Consider the following 15,199-nt stretch of genomic DNA (forward strand, 5'->3'; position numbering starts at 1 on the left):
CTTGTGTGTGATCCGCAGAGAGCCGGGCCTTGTGTGTGATCCGCAGAGAGCCGGGCCTTGTGTGTGATCCGCAGAGAGCCGGGCCTTGTGTGTGATCCGCAGAGAGCCGGGCCTTGTGTGTGATCCGCAGAGAGCCGGGCCTTGTGTGTGATCCGCAGAGAGCCGGGCCTTGTGTGTGATCCGCAGAGAGCCGGGCCTTGTGTGTGATCCGCAGAGAGCCGGGCCTTGTGTGTGATCCGCAGAGAGCCGGGCCTTGTGTGTGATCCGCAGAGAGCCGGGCCTTGTGTGTGATCCGCAGAGAGCCGGGCCTTGTGTGTGATCCGCAGAGAGCCGGGCCTTGTGTGTGATCCGCAGAGAGCCGGGCCTTGTGTGTGATCCGCAGAGAGCCGGGCCTTGTGTGTGATCCGCAGAGAGCCGGGCCTTGTGTGTGATCCGCAGAGAGCCGGGCCTTGTGTGTGATCCGCAGAGAGCCGGGCCTTGTGTGTGATCCGCAGAGAGCCGGGCCTTGTGTGTGATCCGCAGAGAGCCGGGCCTTGTGTGTGATCCGCAGAGAGCCGGGCCTTGTGTGTGATCCGCAGAGAGCCGGGCCTTGTGTGTGATCCGCAGAGAGCCGGGCCTTGTGTGCGAGACGCACGGATAGCCGGGCCTTGTGTGCGAGACGCACGGATAGCCGGGCCTTGTGTGCGAGACGCACGGACAGCCGGGCCTTGTGTGCGAGACGCACGGACAGCCGGGCCTTGTGTGCGAGACGCACGGACAGCCGGGCCTTGTGTGCGAGACGCACGGACAGCCGGGCCTTGTGTGCGAGACGCACGGATAGCCGGGCCTTGTGTGCGAGACGCACGGATAGCCGGGCCTTGTGTGCGAGACGCACGGATAGCCGGGCCTTGTGTGCGAGACGCACGGATAGCCGGGCCTTGTGTGCGAGACGCACGGATAGCCGGGCCTTGTGTGCGAGACGCACGGATAGCCGGGCCTTGTGTGCGAGACGCACGGATAGCCGGGCCTTGTGTGCGAGACGCACGGATAGCCGGGCCTTGTGTGCGAGACGCACGGATAGCCGGGCCTTGTGTGCGAGACGCACGGATAGCCGGGCCTTGTGTGCGAGACGCACGGATAGCCGGGCCTTGTGTGCGAGACGCACGGATAGCCGGGCCTTGTGTGCGAGACGCACGGAAAGCCGGGCCTTGTGTGAGTTGCATAACAGCCTTGGATAAAATGTTCTATGGTGGTTCAGTGTCCGAGATGGCAACCAACTGGACTCTTGTCGAAGAACAAAGGCTCAGAGGCCAGTTGGTGGAGTCAATGGCCTTGCATTTTACCATGGCAGGAGTATACAAGAATGAATATTTAACATGAATAGGAGAAATAATTTATTTACCTTAATTCGCAGATGAGACTCCCTTTGGGTGCCAAATCTAATGAAATTAAATGTTTATCAGACACAACCTGAACTCCATTGCTGAGCTGATTCATTCCACAAAACGTTCAACCCATGATCTTTTTGTGGAAAAAATCAGCACAGCAATGGACCATGACTTGTCTCCATGTTTATCTTTTCTTCTTACCCACAAATTTGGTGTGCCATGACAGGAGTTTTCTGGCATTTGTGGAGCTCTGACCATCGCGTTTGGCATTGTGGGTGCGGTAATTACAGGCATGTACGTGGATCGTACGAAGCATTTCGCCCAAGTCGGCAAAATAAACTTCCTCCTCGCTTCTCTGGCTGCCATTGCCTTTGCTTTGGTGAGGCACACACACAGAATGGTCTTGACAAAGTGTCTGTCATGTTGTTGAAGGTATGCATGTCCATGTGGTGAAAGTGATGAGTTGTTAATGCCCTGTGACCTGTGCAGTTGTGTGTGCAGAGAGACCAGGCCGTCGCGGTGGCTTTCAGCTGCAGTCTCCTCGGGTTATTTGGCTTTTCCATTTACTCTGTGTGCCTCGAGGTCGGTGTTGAGTGCACGTACCCCGTTGGTGAAGCCACAAGCACTGGACTGCTGTTTGTCTCTGGGTGAGGCCCATGTGTTTGCCTGTTCTGGTGAACCCCCCATAATAAGCACCATGAAGATTCGTAAGCGATGAGATTGTGATCACACAAACATTCGACTTGCGTGAAGAGTGGGCTGATCAAAGTGATGAAAATGATCTTTTGAGCGAATACATGACGATGAGAGATGCCTTCCCTTTGGGTGCGATTCGTAGGATGAAATGATGGGAAGATGCAACATAGTTTGAGAGAAGGAATCATGGGGGTTGTTGTTTGTATCTCAGGCAAATCCAAGCACTGATACTCATCCTGCTGCTGCAGGCTCTTGCGCGGCCTTTGTCTCCAGCAGACAGCGTGTTTGTGGCCTGCAAGGGCAGCCTTATGATTCCATATGACTGGACAGGTGATGTGCTGTTTACTTGAGTAACTTTCTCTCCACTCTCACTCATGGAGCTGAAGAAGAAATTTTTAAGTCATCCTATACATTTGAGTCATTTATTTAACAAATAACATAAACAAATACAAACAAACAAATACATATGTGCAAATGGAGGATCTGAACAAAGACTTGCTCCAGATCTCTTTAATAGACAAGGCAAAATTTGAGAAAATGTGGATATTTAAAGTGCTGAAGGCAAATGGTGTTAATTTATGGAAAACAAGCTATTTAGGGGTATTGAGGGGTGCTGAACTCAAATCTGATGTATACCAAGCTCAAAAATGGCCGATAATGCCTTAAAATTGAGAAATCCAAGATGGCCGCCAACGACGAGCTGAAATGTATTTATGTTCATATCTTTTTGACTAAACAAGGTAGAAACTTGAATAAAATGTTCCTTTGGAAGTTTTTCATATATGGGGAATCCAATGCCATATTCAGTTTTGATATAAAATGTGAAGAAACTGATTCAAGGTGAATAATTTGTCGACCAGATAACATCTACAGGCAGGTTGACATATGCCAATACATATGCCTCTTTGTACAAAGTCGTGCAACTTTCCAAGGGCAAGCAAAACACTATCAAAGTGGACAGGAACATTCTACAAAGGCTCATAACAGTTTATAGGGCAGGGCACGAGGTAAACCGAGAAAACATCTTCAAGCATGAACTCATGACCATCCCACTATCTTTGGCCACAACTAGTGGTAGTCTACATTTCACCAACAAGTCTGTGTTAGCAAACATACTGACGCAACAAGTCCAAACTCCTGCAAATGTTACACTCGATGAACCCAGCTGCCTGCACTGATGGCCAAGCACTCGTGATGGCACTTGGAAAGCCGCCTGACATTGGAATGTTGAGTGACTTTGCCAACACATTTGCTAACAATGTGTTGAAGATGGGAGCAAAATACTAGAGGATCGACATAGTCTTCGACAGGTATCAAGGCGAATCAATCAAAGCAGGTACCAGGACCAAACGCAAGCAGCGCCACTGACCGGTACGTCATCAAATAGACAACGAGCCATCAGTTACTCTCCCATCAGACTGCTCTAGCTTTATGGCTCTCGAGGAAAATAAAGCAGATCTCGCTTTACTACTTTCAAACCATCTGATTGAACACAGCCTGAGAGATGGACCAGTGGTTGTAGTAGCAGGGGGGGTTCGCCGAAGTGACCACTGTCAAGTCATCTGATCCAGACCTCGAAGTCTCCTCTCTGAGGGCTGACCACGAAGAAGCTGATACCCGGCTGATTTTGCACTGCATCCATGCTGATATGGAAACGATAGTTGTGTCAGTACGTGATACAGACGTGCTTCTTCTACTTCTAGCACACTATGGCAGAATGAAATGTACACGTCTCGACATGAAAGCTGGGACGTCGAAGGCTCCAAAGCATTTCCCAGTACATGAAATTCGCATGTTGCTATCTGCTGGTCAAGTGGACACACTACTTGCTTTCCATGCCGTAACTGGCTGTGATAGTGTGTCTCAGTTCAGTTGCCACGGAAAGAAAACAGCTTGGCAGGTGTTCCAGCAACATCATACTGATCTGATTGGCCTAGGCAAGGGCCCTCTCACTGAAAACATAGCTATATCAACAGAGAAATTCATCTGTAAGATATATGGCGTGCCGGAGGTCGATACATGCAACAAAGCACGAGTCAAGTTGTTTTGTATCGGTCGTGCACAAGAGACTCTGCCACCAACCTCAGATGCAGCAAAGTTTCACATCATGCGTTCACACTATCAAGCAAGTGTCTGGAACCAAGCACAATCACCATATCCTGCTCTTCCTCCAGTGACCGAAATGGGATGGATGCACCTGGACGGTCAGTCAGTGCCACGGCTACTCTCTCTGCCACCTATCCCGAAAGCATGCAGGGAGATCACCCCATGTGGTTGTACGAAGGGTTGCCTCAGCCAACGCTGCAGCTGCAGGAAAATTCGCATGAAATGCATCGAGGCATGCAACTGCAGGAAACTTGGCGACAACTGCCGGAACAGTCATGACGACCGGGAATAAGGTCATGTGTGCACATCTACCTGTACATACAATGAAGGACTGCATATAATGCTCTGACAGCAAATATGATAAACTCATGCAATTCATGCACGATTAAATCCAAAATTCTTGTCATTGTTGTCGTGTTACAAATAAACAAATTGCTTGTCAAATGTTAGTTTACGTCGAAGCGCGTCAGTGTTATTTGGGGGGACCTTACTTTGCTAAGCCAAAATGGGTATTGCATCCCTAATATGTTTCCTGCTAACATTTAAATCATACGTAGTGCCTCTCGGCTTTAAAAAATGGGCGGTCTGTGTTCCTGGTGGGGAGGGAGAGGGATGGGGCTTTTGGATCTTATCTGGTGGACGAATTATTCATCTTCAAAAAAGACAATTTTTGCAATAAATATGACTTTCAATCAGTTTCTTCACATTTTATATCAAAACTGAATATGGCATTGGATTCCCCATATATGAAAAACTTCCAGAGGAACATTTCATTCATGTTTCTACCTTGTTTAGTCAAAAAGACATGAACATAAATACATTTCAGCCCGTTGTTGGCGGCCATCTTGGATTTCTCAATTTTAAGGCATTATCGGCCATTTTTGAGCTTGGTATACGTCAGATTTGAGTTCAGCACTCCTCAATACCCCTAACTAGCTTGTTTGCCATAAATTAACACCATTTGCCTTTGGGATTAAGATTTTTGGAAAATTGACCTAGTCTATAATACATGGAGAATTTTAGTTCTTTTCTCAACAACCCGTGAACCCGTTGGGTTCCCGTTGTGTCAGCGGTTGATGAAAAAAATCATTTCAAGAAAAAAAAAAAGATAGCTCCAGCGAACTATACCGCTGAGGTTTTTTGCATTGATCAAATTCTCCCGAAGAGTACTTGACTGAATCGGGAATTGATTTTTTAATAATTTTTTTTTGTTGCCCGATTTGAACGAAACTTGATACTGCACACCGCAGGAGAATGGTGAGTAAGGTGGCCGTAAAATTTTTGCGCTATCGTGTACTGTTTTGGCTGTATTTCGGGAACATCCAAGATGAGAGTTTTAGTAATATATAGATATAGTGTTCAGTGAGACGCAGCTCTTTGTCATTATAAACGCTGGTGCCACAGTTTGTCAGATCGATGTATTTCCAGGTGGAAATCATTTTCCGCTTTGGTGCAGCAATCAGCCTAATTTTGAAGGATTGTAGCATATATTTCAAGACCAGATGTGTAAAATCTCTCCCAGCACAGAATGACATCAAAACTGAAATCCTTTGGGTACATTGATGGATCACATACAATTTATGGAATGGAAGGGGAAAAGTTCAATCCGCTTCTTTAGCAGACTAGGTAAATATATATATATATATATATATATATATATATATATATATATATATATATATATATATATATATATATATATATGAAGCAATCAGAGTTTAGTGAATACGTCTGGATATTTCCTTGGACCATCATTCAAGTTGAGTTGCAATAACATTCTTCTATCAAGCTTGCTGGTACCTTATGTCTATCATTTCATAAAATCCCTTAGTAAGTAAAATATATTTAAACTAGAATGGGCACTCGTAGAGCACATACCTTCGCCGCAGCCACTAGTTTGAACATGGCATGAGAGTGAAATGAGGAACTAAAATTCCACTAAATCTGCTCGAGAATTTCGCAAATTTAAAGTCCATGATCCGGATTTTGTGAAAGGATTTTGTTATTAGAACTATTACGATTATGACATTTTTAGGTGATTCGTTGTCCCGAGTGCCGAAATCTGTAGCTTGTAGGGTCGGATTCGGTCGAATGTCACTGACCACGCAGACACGACCTGGATCAAGTAGATCATGTTTTCAAATCCGAGCGAGGACAAAAACGTCATTTTAATTGGCGTCTAATTAAACAAGAAAGTAAAACTCCTTTTACTAAACCATGAGCGAAGCTATGTGCATATCAAACTATACCAACTCTCCTTAATGAAAATTTGTTGTATTTTACTTGGTAACCAAGTTTGGTCAGGCCCTTATGGCCCTTGTTGCATCAACAGACACACAGTTTAGAGACAGAGATATATTCTAGTTATTACCTTAGTATTAAGTTGTCCACAACGCATCTCAATACAAATATGCATTTCATGACCCCCATGACCTTTGACCCACAACCGCTACCTAGGGTGACAATAGTACTATACTTTGTGTCATTTCAGAAGATGGGGAATTGAACACTGAACAATTTGGAGTTAATTTGATGTAAATCGGAAACATATTAACCGTTTTCATCATGAAAAAATGATGTTGACCTTTTTGTGACCTTGACCTTTGATCCGATTGCTCCCAAAATCTAATGGATTTGTCCTTTCATGATGCCAAACAAATCCAAAACAATTAAAGCCTCTCTGCGTTTTGTTTTTTTGCGTTAAGTTGTCCACAACGCTTTCCGATATAAATGTGAATTTGTGTGACCCCCTTGACCCTTGACCCCCAACCGCTGCCTTGGGTGACAAAAGTACTATACCATGTGTCATATTAGAGGATGGGGAATTTAATTTTGAACATTTTGGAGTTAATTTGCTGTAAATCAAAACAAAATTGACAATTTAATCGCGAAAAAACGATTTTGACATTTTTGTGACCTTGACCTTAACCTTTGAACCGATCACTCCCAAAATCTAATCGATTTGTCCTCTCATGATGCCAAACACATCCACAAAATTTCATGACAATCTGCGAAGTGGTTTTTGTGTAATGTTGTCCACAACGCTTCCCAATCAAAAACTCCATTTTGGTGACCCCCTTGATCTTTGACTTCCACAGACTAACTAGGGTTGCAAACACTATACCATACGCTATATCAGTGGATCGGGATTTGAATACTGAACATTTTGGACTTAATTTGATGTAAATCGGAACAAAATTGACACTTTAATCGCAAAAAAACGATTTTGACCTTTTTGTGACCTTGACCTTGACCTTTGATCCGATCGCTCCCAAAATCTAATCGATTTGTCCTCTCATGATGTCAACCAAGTCCAAAAAATTTCATGACGATCTGCTAAGTCGTTTTTGCGTAATGTTGTCCACGACGCTGCCCAATGAAAAATGCTTTGTGGTGACCCCCTTGACCTTTGACCCCCAACCGCTACCTAGGGTAATTACGCCACACTTTCATGTGGCATAGCCTAGAATGTAGAATTGAATAATGAACATTTTGGTGTTGGTTTTGTCTCGTTCGGATAAAAATTGACCGCGTTATGACGAAAAAACGATTCTGACCTTTTCGTGACCGTGATCTTGACCTTTAATCCGATTGCTCCCAAAAGCTTCGCCTGGCGTCCTTGAGTAACTGCACATCATCTCTGAAGATTTCATGCAAATCGGTCCAGCAGTTTTTGCGCAATGTTGTCCGCACACATATTTACCAATAAATAAATACACAGGGGTCAATACAATACCTTCGTCAAACGAAGTTTGCGAAGGTAATAACAGGCAATTTTTTTTTTTACAGAATTCAGCTTATTTGAAAGGTCCGCCTGCTTATCATATCTTTACGAGTCAGGTTGATCATCTTTCAGTACAAAGGAAAGATATGATTATCTATCTATATATTACTAAAACTCTCATCTTGTATGTATGTATGTATGTATGTATGTATGTATGTTCCCGAAATACAGCCAAAACGGTACAGGATAGCGCAAAAAGTTTAGCCCCACCTTACTCACCATTCTCCTGTGGTGTGCAGTATCAAGTTTCGTTCAAATCGGGCAACGAAAAAAAAAATTTTTTAATGAATTCCAGATTCAGTCAAGTACTCTTCGGGATTATTTGATCAATGCAAACAACCTCAGCGGTATAGTTCGCTAGATCTAATTTTTTTTCTTGAAATGATTTTTTTCATCAACCGCTGTCACAACAAGAACCCAACGGATTCACGGGTCGTCTAGTGTCAATTAAAATTAAAATAGATACATGTTCAAGCACAAAGAAATATTCCATATTTGAGTACATTTTCCATTTCAGATTTAATACATTTATTTTAATATCATGTTTTAATTAACACTTTATTGTTTTTATCACCCTCAGACCAATTATGCTAATTTTGGAGAAATTTCATCAACAGAGCTATATTGTTATTTATCTACGAGGGGCAGTCAATAATTAACATAAAAATGGAGATATAAATTTGAGAATGTAATGTGTGTCATTGTAGACGACATATGTTACATCCATGGATAAGAGTCTTGTTTATGCCTATTTTAGATCTGGCAACATTGAGCGTATGACGTTGGTGGAGGAGTTCCAAGATGGTGGCTCCCTAAGAAGCATGCACCAGGGAGGAGCAATGTTCAATCATCCGTTTCTTGGGAAGTGAAGGTGTGAATCCCAGTGAAATCCATCGCAGAATGGAGATGCAATATTCGAAGGGAGCTGCCATCTTGGAACTGCTCCACTGATGTCATGCACTCAATGTTGCCAGATCTAAAACAGGCAGAACATGATTCTTACCCATAAATATAACATATGTCGTCTCCAACTACACAGATTACATTCTCAAATTTATATCGCCATTTTAAGGTTACTGATTGACTCCCCCTCGTACATGAAGGGAAGGGAAGTGCAGCGATACAGGACTGTGTTTGGTTTCATGTACCAGAACGCCGTCGCTGTTTGGTTGGGCAAGCATGAGAAGCTTCAATTTTCGTATCGGAGAGACTAACTGGAAGCTGTGTGTGTGGGGCGTGCATGCGTGTGTGCATGTGCTTGTGTTCAACAGTGTCTATGTTGGTGTTTGCTGGGGTCTGCGTACTCGCCAGCAGCATTTTCACACTGTTGTTCCGTGCCGAGTTGCGACGTAGAAAAGCCGAAGAAGAATATCGACACCTGCATGAGCCGCATGAACCTCTTCCGGCGACGACATCTGCCCATTTGGACCAAACTGGCATTTGGGAACCGTAGAAGGACTATTTAAGATGGGAATTGAGCCCTGTGTTTCCTCTGTGTTAATGGGTGGTATAGACTCTTGGTCTCCCACCTTGTTTACATGCCAAGTTCACGTTTGCCATTTACTTTTACAATCTTTAAAAGATTTTTAAAAGTGTTTTTGTTTCCCTTTAGCCAGAGAATAAATTTACACATCATTATTGCACTACCACTTAATGTCAACAAGGTATTTGATTATTTGCAGAATGGGTTTTTTAAAGTATATTTTTTTGCACGAAAAGGCACGCAGATGTTTTTTAATTAATATCTATATGATGAAGGGAAAGTACGTATGTTGTACTGTTACGAATTTGGAAGCCTTTTGCACACAGTCAGCAGTCCCATAGTTAAGTTATTTCGTTAAGTATATGTGGATAATCAGAATCCCTCCACTATGTCTAATGAGTTAATTTCATGTGTGTGCTGTGGGTTTCTTTTATAGTCAGAGTTTTTTAAATCTGTCAATGCCAACAAAACCCTCACTTCACTCCTCCTCCCACTCTGCGGGCGAACAAGCGCTTCACCCGCCCAACCTTCACTTCCCACCACGGCGCCATTACGCACGTGTTTCTGACTATGGATGTAGGCGGAGCCCCCTCGCCTCGGAGCTCTGACTCTGCCCCATCAAAAAAGAATGTCTCCCCTGTCGACACTGGGGAAGAGAAAAGAGCCTCTCTCGGGGGAGGAGCACCGAGACGCCGACACGCCCCTCCTCCAATCACGGCTGGCCACCATGACACCCGAAACCCCTCGTCCAATCCGGAGGCGGGTTACCAGAGAAACTGATCCCTCCACCCCACACGGGGGGGGGGGGGATAAAAAGAATCGCGAGGCGCTCAAAGACGAGTGGGAGTCCTTTTTCGGAAGTGCCTTGCTCATCTTGGTTCCGGTCTTCGTTCCCTGGTCATCGTCGTCGTTCGTTGGTGGCTGGTCTTCCAAAGGATCCTGGTTGCTCGCTGGATTCTGGCTGTGGGTTCGAGTCCCACCGTGGTGGTTCTTGTGCGCTCGTTGGATTGTGGTTCATGTGGAGCGCTCGAGCTGGGGATCCCGATCCCTTTAACGGACTCCGAGCTCACAAGTGCGGGTTGGCCAGATCGCACGAGGCAGCCAGGTACCCGACCAAACTCTAGCCCCAGCTTGCCTATCCTCTGTGGCTGGAGGGTCTGAATAAAGGCCAGTTGGCTCCATTTTCTTTTTGGGTGTGTGCGTCTGTCTGTGGCCAGTCTTATAAGTAGAATTGCATAAGTGCCATGCTTATTGTACATTGCAATTTAGTCGGATTAACTCTGCTCTGTGTCTCCTTTCCTGATTATTGTGAATAAACCCCATGTTAAATGTACCAGCTCATTTTCTGTGCTTTCTCTCATTGGCAAAGCATGGTTCGGGTTTGAGTTATCGTGAGGCCTCACTGAATGTACTAATGCACGGTCCAAATGCACAAATCTGAATCAGACAAAAAGACTCTAACCACGCGGTCGAAATATTGGCGTCCATGGTCCATTAAGCGACCCGTCGACTTCAGAGTTATCCGGAATGACGACCTTCAATTCCGGGTGTTCGGTGGGAGACGGCCCAACCGCTCCATCTGGCGGTCGTTCCCCGCCCCCGAATCTGGCACCACAACAGTGTGTTTCCCCTGCTCCTCCGAGAGGATTTGACCGAGGAAGCTGAAACTTTCAGGAATTAATGAGGGCACCTTGAAGTTGTGCCTGTGCAAGCTTCACTTAATTCTATCAAGTTTTGAAGAAAAAAAAAAGTTTTGCTGATCTTGGCATTTTCTTCCTTTAGAGGGTGGGTAGGGGTGGTGTGCAATTGGAATTGTAAGCAGGAGGTGTTGTGGGGCCGGGTCTCGGTGGTGAGCATGACCGCTAGGGGAAGCAGTAGAGTCGGCTCCACCGAACACACCGGAATTTAGGTCGTGACCCTCGGATAAGGCCGAAGATACAGGTCCCTTACAGGACCATGAATCGCCAATAATTCGACCGCGTGGGGTAGGGTGAATTGCCTAATTTCAATATACCTCAATAACCACCTAGTCAAACTACCGGGGAACCACACCCTCGGCAGGCCTCGAGGGGGACGAGCCGTTACCGTGCTCAAACCATGTGTCACCCGAGCGGATGGTTACCGAGGCCCGTCGGTCCAAATGCACAATTACGGCAACAGCCTTCCTAATCCCCAATACGCACCGTGGCAAACCAATGGCAGAAATGATGAAGAACGAGGTGTTTCATTCAACAAGAGGGGAATTTATTAACAACAATAATTGGGGGACGAGGGGAGCACGTCAGGGCAGAGTTATCCGAATATCAGGCAGGCAATATACAGTGAGCAAAAGCACTTAACAGTTCTACTTAGAGACGGGCCCACATACAGACACACACCCAAAGTAATGGACCCCGTCGGGTCTTTATTCAGGGCTTCCAGCTCGAGGAAAGGTGAGCTGGAGACCAGAGCCTGTGCTTGGACTTGTCCATCTCGTTTGGTCTTTGACCATCTGGCTCAGTGGCAGGACTCAAACCCACAGCTTCCACGTGGCGTCAAGGACGAAGGCACCAGGAGTAGAGCAGAAGATTCCAGCACGATCCGGATGGCAAAACAAGCGAGGAGGCGGCAAGGCAGGCGAAGCTAGTGATCCTCCTCAGGCTCCGACACACAACCAAGCTCCGACGCCAACACGAGCATGAAAACAAACTCGAACCAGAACCGCCGAATACACAGTGGGACTCAAACCCACGACCCGAACACGAATCCGAACACCAGAACAAGAACCTCCAAAGGGAGCCTGGTCTGTGTGCTTGGTTGGACAGGGAGGGGTGGTGTGGTAAAACACTAGTTCAGTGGAGGAGTGTGAATGCGCTGTAAAGCGCTAGTTCAGTGGAGGAGCCGTGAATGGTTTGTCAGATCTAATGATTTAAAGACCTGACTATAAAACAACTTCGCAGCGCACGTACAATTAATTACGCATTAGACAAGGGACGGGACCCTAACTAGAAACACATACTTACCGATATAACTGATCTATAAGGACTCTGGCTGTTGTGTGCGATGGGTTCCAGACTCGTTAACAGTATTATATATGCAAGTAAGCAGTACGTATATTTTTGCTTCATGTACGTAACCAGGGTTATTATTTTTTTTTCGGGAGCGGTAGAGGCAACGGTCTGTTGCCTGTACACTGCCCAAATAAAGGGATGTTTGTGGATTAATAATTGAATGTCGGCCTTCAATCTGATCTTGTTTTAATGTTGCATTTTGTGGAATTTGCTTATAAATGTAAACAATTTCTAGGCAACTGTTTGTTATTAATCATTTTCTTCTCAAACCATCCAAGTAGAACACGGTGTTTGTTTTGGTGATTTGACAGAATCTTGTGTTTTGTGCAAACATGAAATGTTTCCTTTCCCTTCTAACACTGTCTTTGGCTCATGGGGGAGTTTTAATATAACACACGTGCAGGACAAGATGCACATAGGATATATAATAGGATTTGAACCTGAATCCCAGCACCATGTGTCATGAGCTTGGATGAGAAGGCCAAACAGTCCAAACCAAAAGGCTGAGATTTGGTTGATTGAAGACTTATGATGACATTAACACTCAGGTAGGAAGGTGAAAGTTTTCTCCAACAGTTTTGTTTGTGCGATTGTGCTGCGGACTGGTTGTGCCAAGATGGACTGGAAATTTTATGTCGCTTTAATAAAAGAATGATAAATGAGAGGCTTGAAAACTTGTTGCTCTGCATGTGCAAAGCGAAAAGCGGCGTTAAGCAATTGGTTCACTTTGGTCTGTCTAGTCTGTCCATAAACGTCAGTTTATGATTGAGTAACAACTTGGTTTAAATTGAATTATATTTTGAACACAAATTGGAAAACGAACCTGTAGTTTAACACTACTTTGGATCCGAATTTGTTCTGATCGTGCACGCACAGAGAGGAGAACTTTTTGTTTTACTCTGCCGGCCTGCCTGCCAGCCTGCCAGTCTAACAAAATTTAAAATCATTCCAAACAGAAAACTTACTGTTTTTAAGGATGTCATCTACCTATATAAACAGTGTGTATTTGTCTGTCCCTCTTCATATAAGGACGATTTAAGGGTTTTAATTAAAGGCCAATCTTTTAACACGACTGTGTTCACTACGGTCTATTTTTCAGGATTAAAAAAAAGTCGAAAAACATTTTTAATAAATGCGTAATTATGTCTGTTCTATTGGAATTGTAGACGGTGACTTGCGACCGGGCCTCATGGGCGGTGTGCAGAAGCGTTTTCTTAAATAACAACAAATACAAGGAACAGGAAGGTGAAATTCACTGCACGCGATGTGAAAAACAGAGCAAAACGAGTGTTCATTTACATCTGTAGGATGTCTCATAAATTAAGAAGAAATAAGCACACCTCACGCTAGGCCGAGGCTTCACACTATGGCACACTCACGAGGCTGCACTGTCGAAATGGAATATCCCAGAAGATAAAGAAAATAGGATCACATCTGTACATGTAGTGTTTTAAAATAACATTTTGTTTTTTCTTGCTTCGAATTGAAACATCATATCTTCCCGTCTCCTTGAATATTTCGAACAAAATAATTCCAACCTGTCATTTTTGATGGGCTTTTATACCGTTAAAGGGCATAAACAACAGGCACAAAGAACTGATGTGTCCAATAAGGTGGTGTCAAAGATGCTGCATCAATGGTGGTGGTAGACTTCCAGAATGTCTTTTTCCAGCCTTTAAAATCTTTATTTTATTTCAATTGAATTATATACTTGAACACTATGGAACACAAATCACCTTTTTGGCATTTTCAAATCCTTCCGTGCAACAGGATTTGGACAAAATATTATGGCATTTTAAATCATCACAACCAATCAAATTTGTTGTTCGCAGGCCTCATGTTCTTGTTTCTCAATATTGCACAGGGTAAGGGTATTCGATGAACTCCAGTTGAAAATGTTTCCTTCATGTTTAAAAAGTTTGATTGGAAGATGAATAAACTGCACAATGTGGAATAAAATTGTGTTTTTGATGCACTCGGTGCTCATGCTTGGTAATGAGATTGAGTCTGTTGTAATAATGTTACTCGTGTAGTATTCTTAATTATTTTAATCTGAGTTGTGCATCGTTTTTGTAAACATGTCCCCTCTTTTTTTTCCATGTCTCCCTCAGTCAAGCTCCCTCTAGTGTCTCAGCCCTCTGACCTTCCTCCCTCCCTAGCTCCACCAGGACAGTCCTGCTCTTCAATTAATCCCCTCCTGCTTCACATTCCAAAATCCAGGTGTACCGTACACCTCAACTCTTCTGTTCCTCCTTGCTCCAGTTTGTGGAACCATCTGCCTGAGACTGTTCGATCCCATTTTTCCTTCCAGGTCTTCAAACTGACAGTGTATCACCATATCGTTTGTTCCACAATCTTTCCTATACCCATTAACCTTTCCTCACACAACCCATAACTTGGCTGGTTATCATGTTCTCTCCCAATTCCCCTTTCTCTCTTTTTCTGTTCATTCATTCCCTTGTTTATCATGTCCAACTACTGCCCCATCGTCAAGTCTGTTGCCTTTTTCTCTTTTTGCTCTTCCATGAGCTTAGATCTTGTATGTAAAGAGAAGTGGTATGAGCTCGTGCTGGTGTGTGCATTGTGTTATTGTGAGCAGGATCCTTTTGTGATGCAGTAAACACCGATCTATGCCATGTTCCACCAAGAAAAGATTTTAATGCTTTGGAAAACGATGATAAAAACATATTTACCGACTTGTCGTGCGTTATGG

At 44.3% G+C, this 15,199-nt stretch overlaps 2 protein-coding genes across 6 annotated transcripts in view; one reads left to right on the forward strand and one right to left on the reverse strand.

Annotated features, from left to right (window-relative positions):
• Positions 1–14,461, forward strand: part of SLC49A3 (solute carrier family 49 member 3) — a 39,849-nt gene extending 25,388 nt beyond the window's left edge. For 4 of the 5 annotated variants that reach the window (XM_085849017.1, XM_085849016.1, XM_085849015.1 and 1 more), the window contains 4 exons: positions 1,594–1,746; positions 1,857–2,014; positions 2,275–2,393; positions 9,225–14,461. In XM_085849017.1, coding sequence (XP_085705143.1) covers positions 1,594–1,746; positions 1,857–2,014; positions 2,275–2,393; positions 9,225–9,406 — 612 coding nt within the window. In that variant the 3' untranslated portion in view covers positions 9,407–14,461. The remainder of the gene's footprint in view (positions 1–1,593; positions 1,747–1,856; positions 2,015–2,274; positions 2,394–9,224) is intronic. The other variant, XM_085849018.1, reaches the window with a different exon arrangement.
• The window catches only part of LOC147016196 (uncharacterized), a 142,726-nt gene that overhangs the window by 45,709 nt on the left and 81,818 nt on the right, over positions 1–15,199 (reverse strand). The window lies entirely within an intron of this gene.

The sequence above is a fragment of the Eptatretus burgeri genome, chromosome 12 (genome assembly GCF_056783735.1).
Source record: "Eptatretus burgeri isolate ZD-2024b chromosome 12, Ebu_testis_v1, whole genome shotgun sequence".
Classification (NCBI taxonomy): domain Eukaryota; kingdom Metazoa; phylum Chordata; class Myxini; order Myxiniformes; family Myxinidae; genus Eptatretus; species Eptatretus burgeri.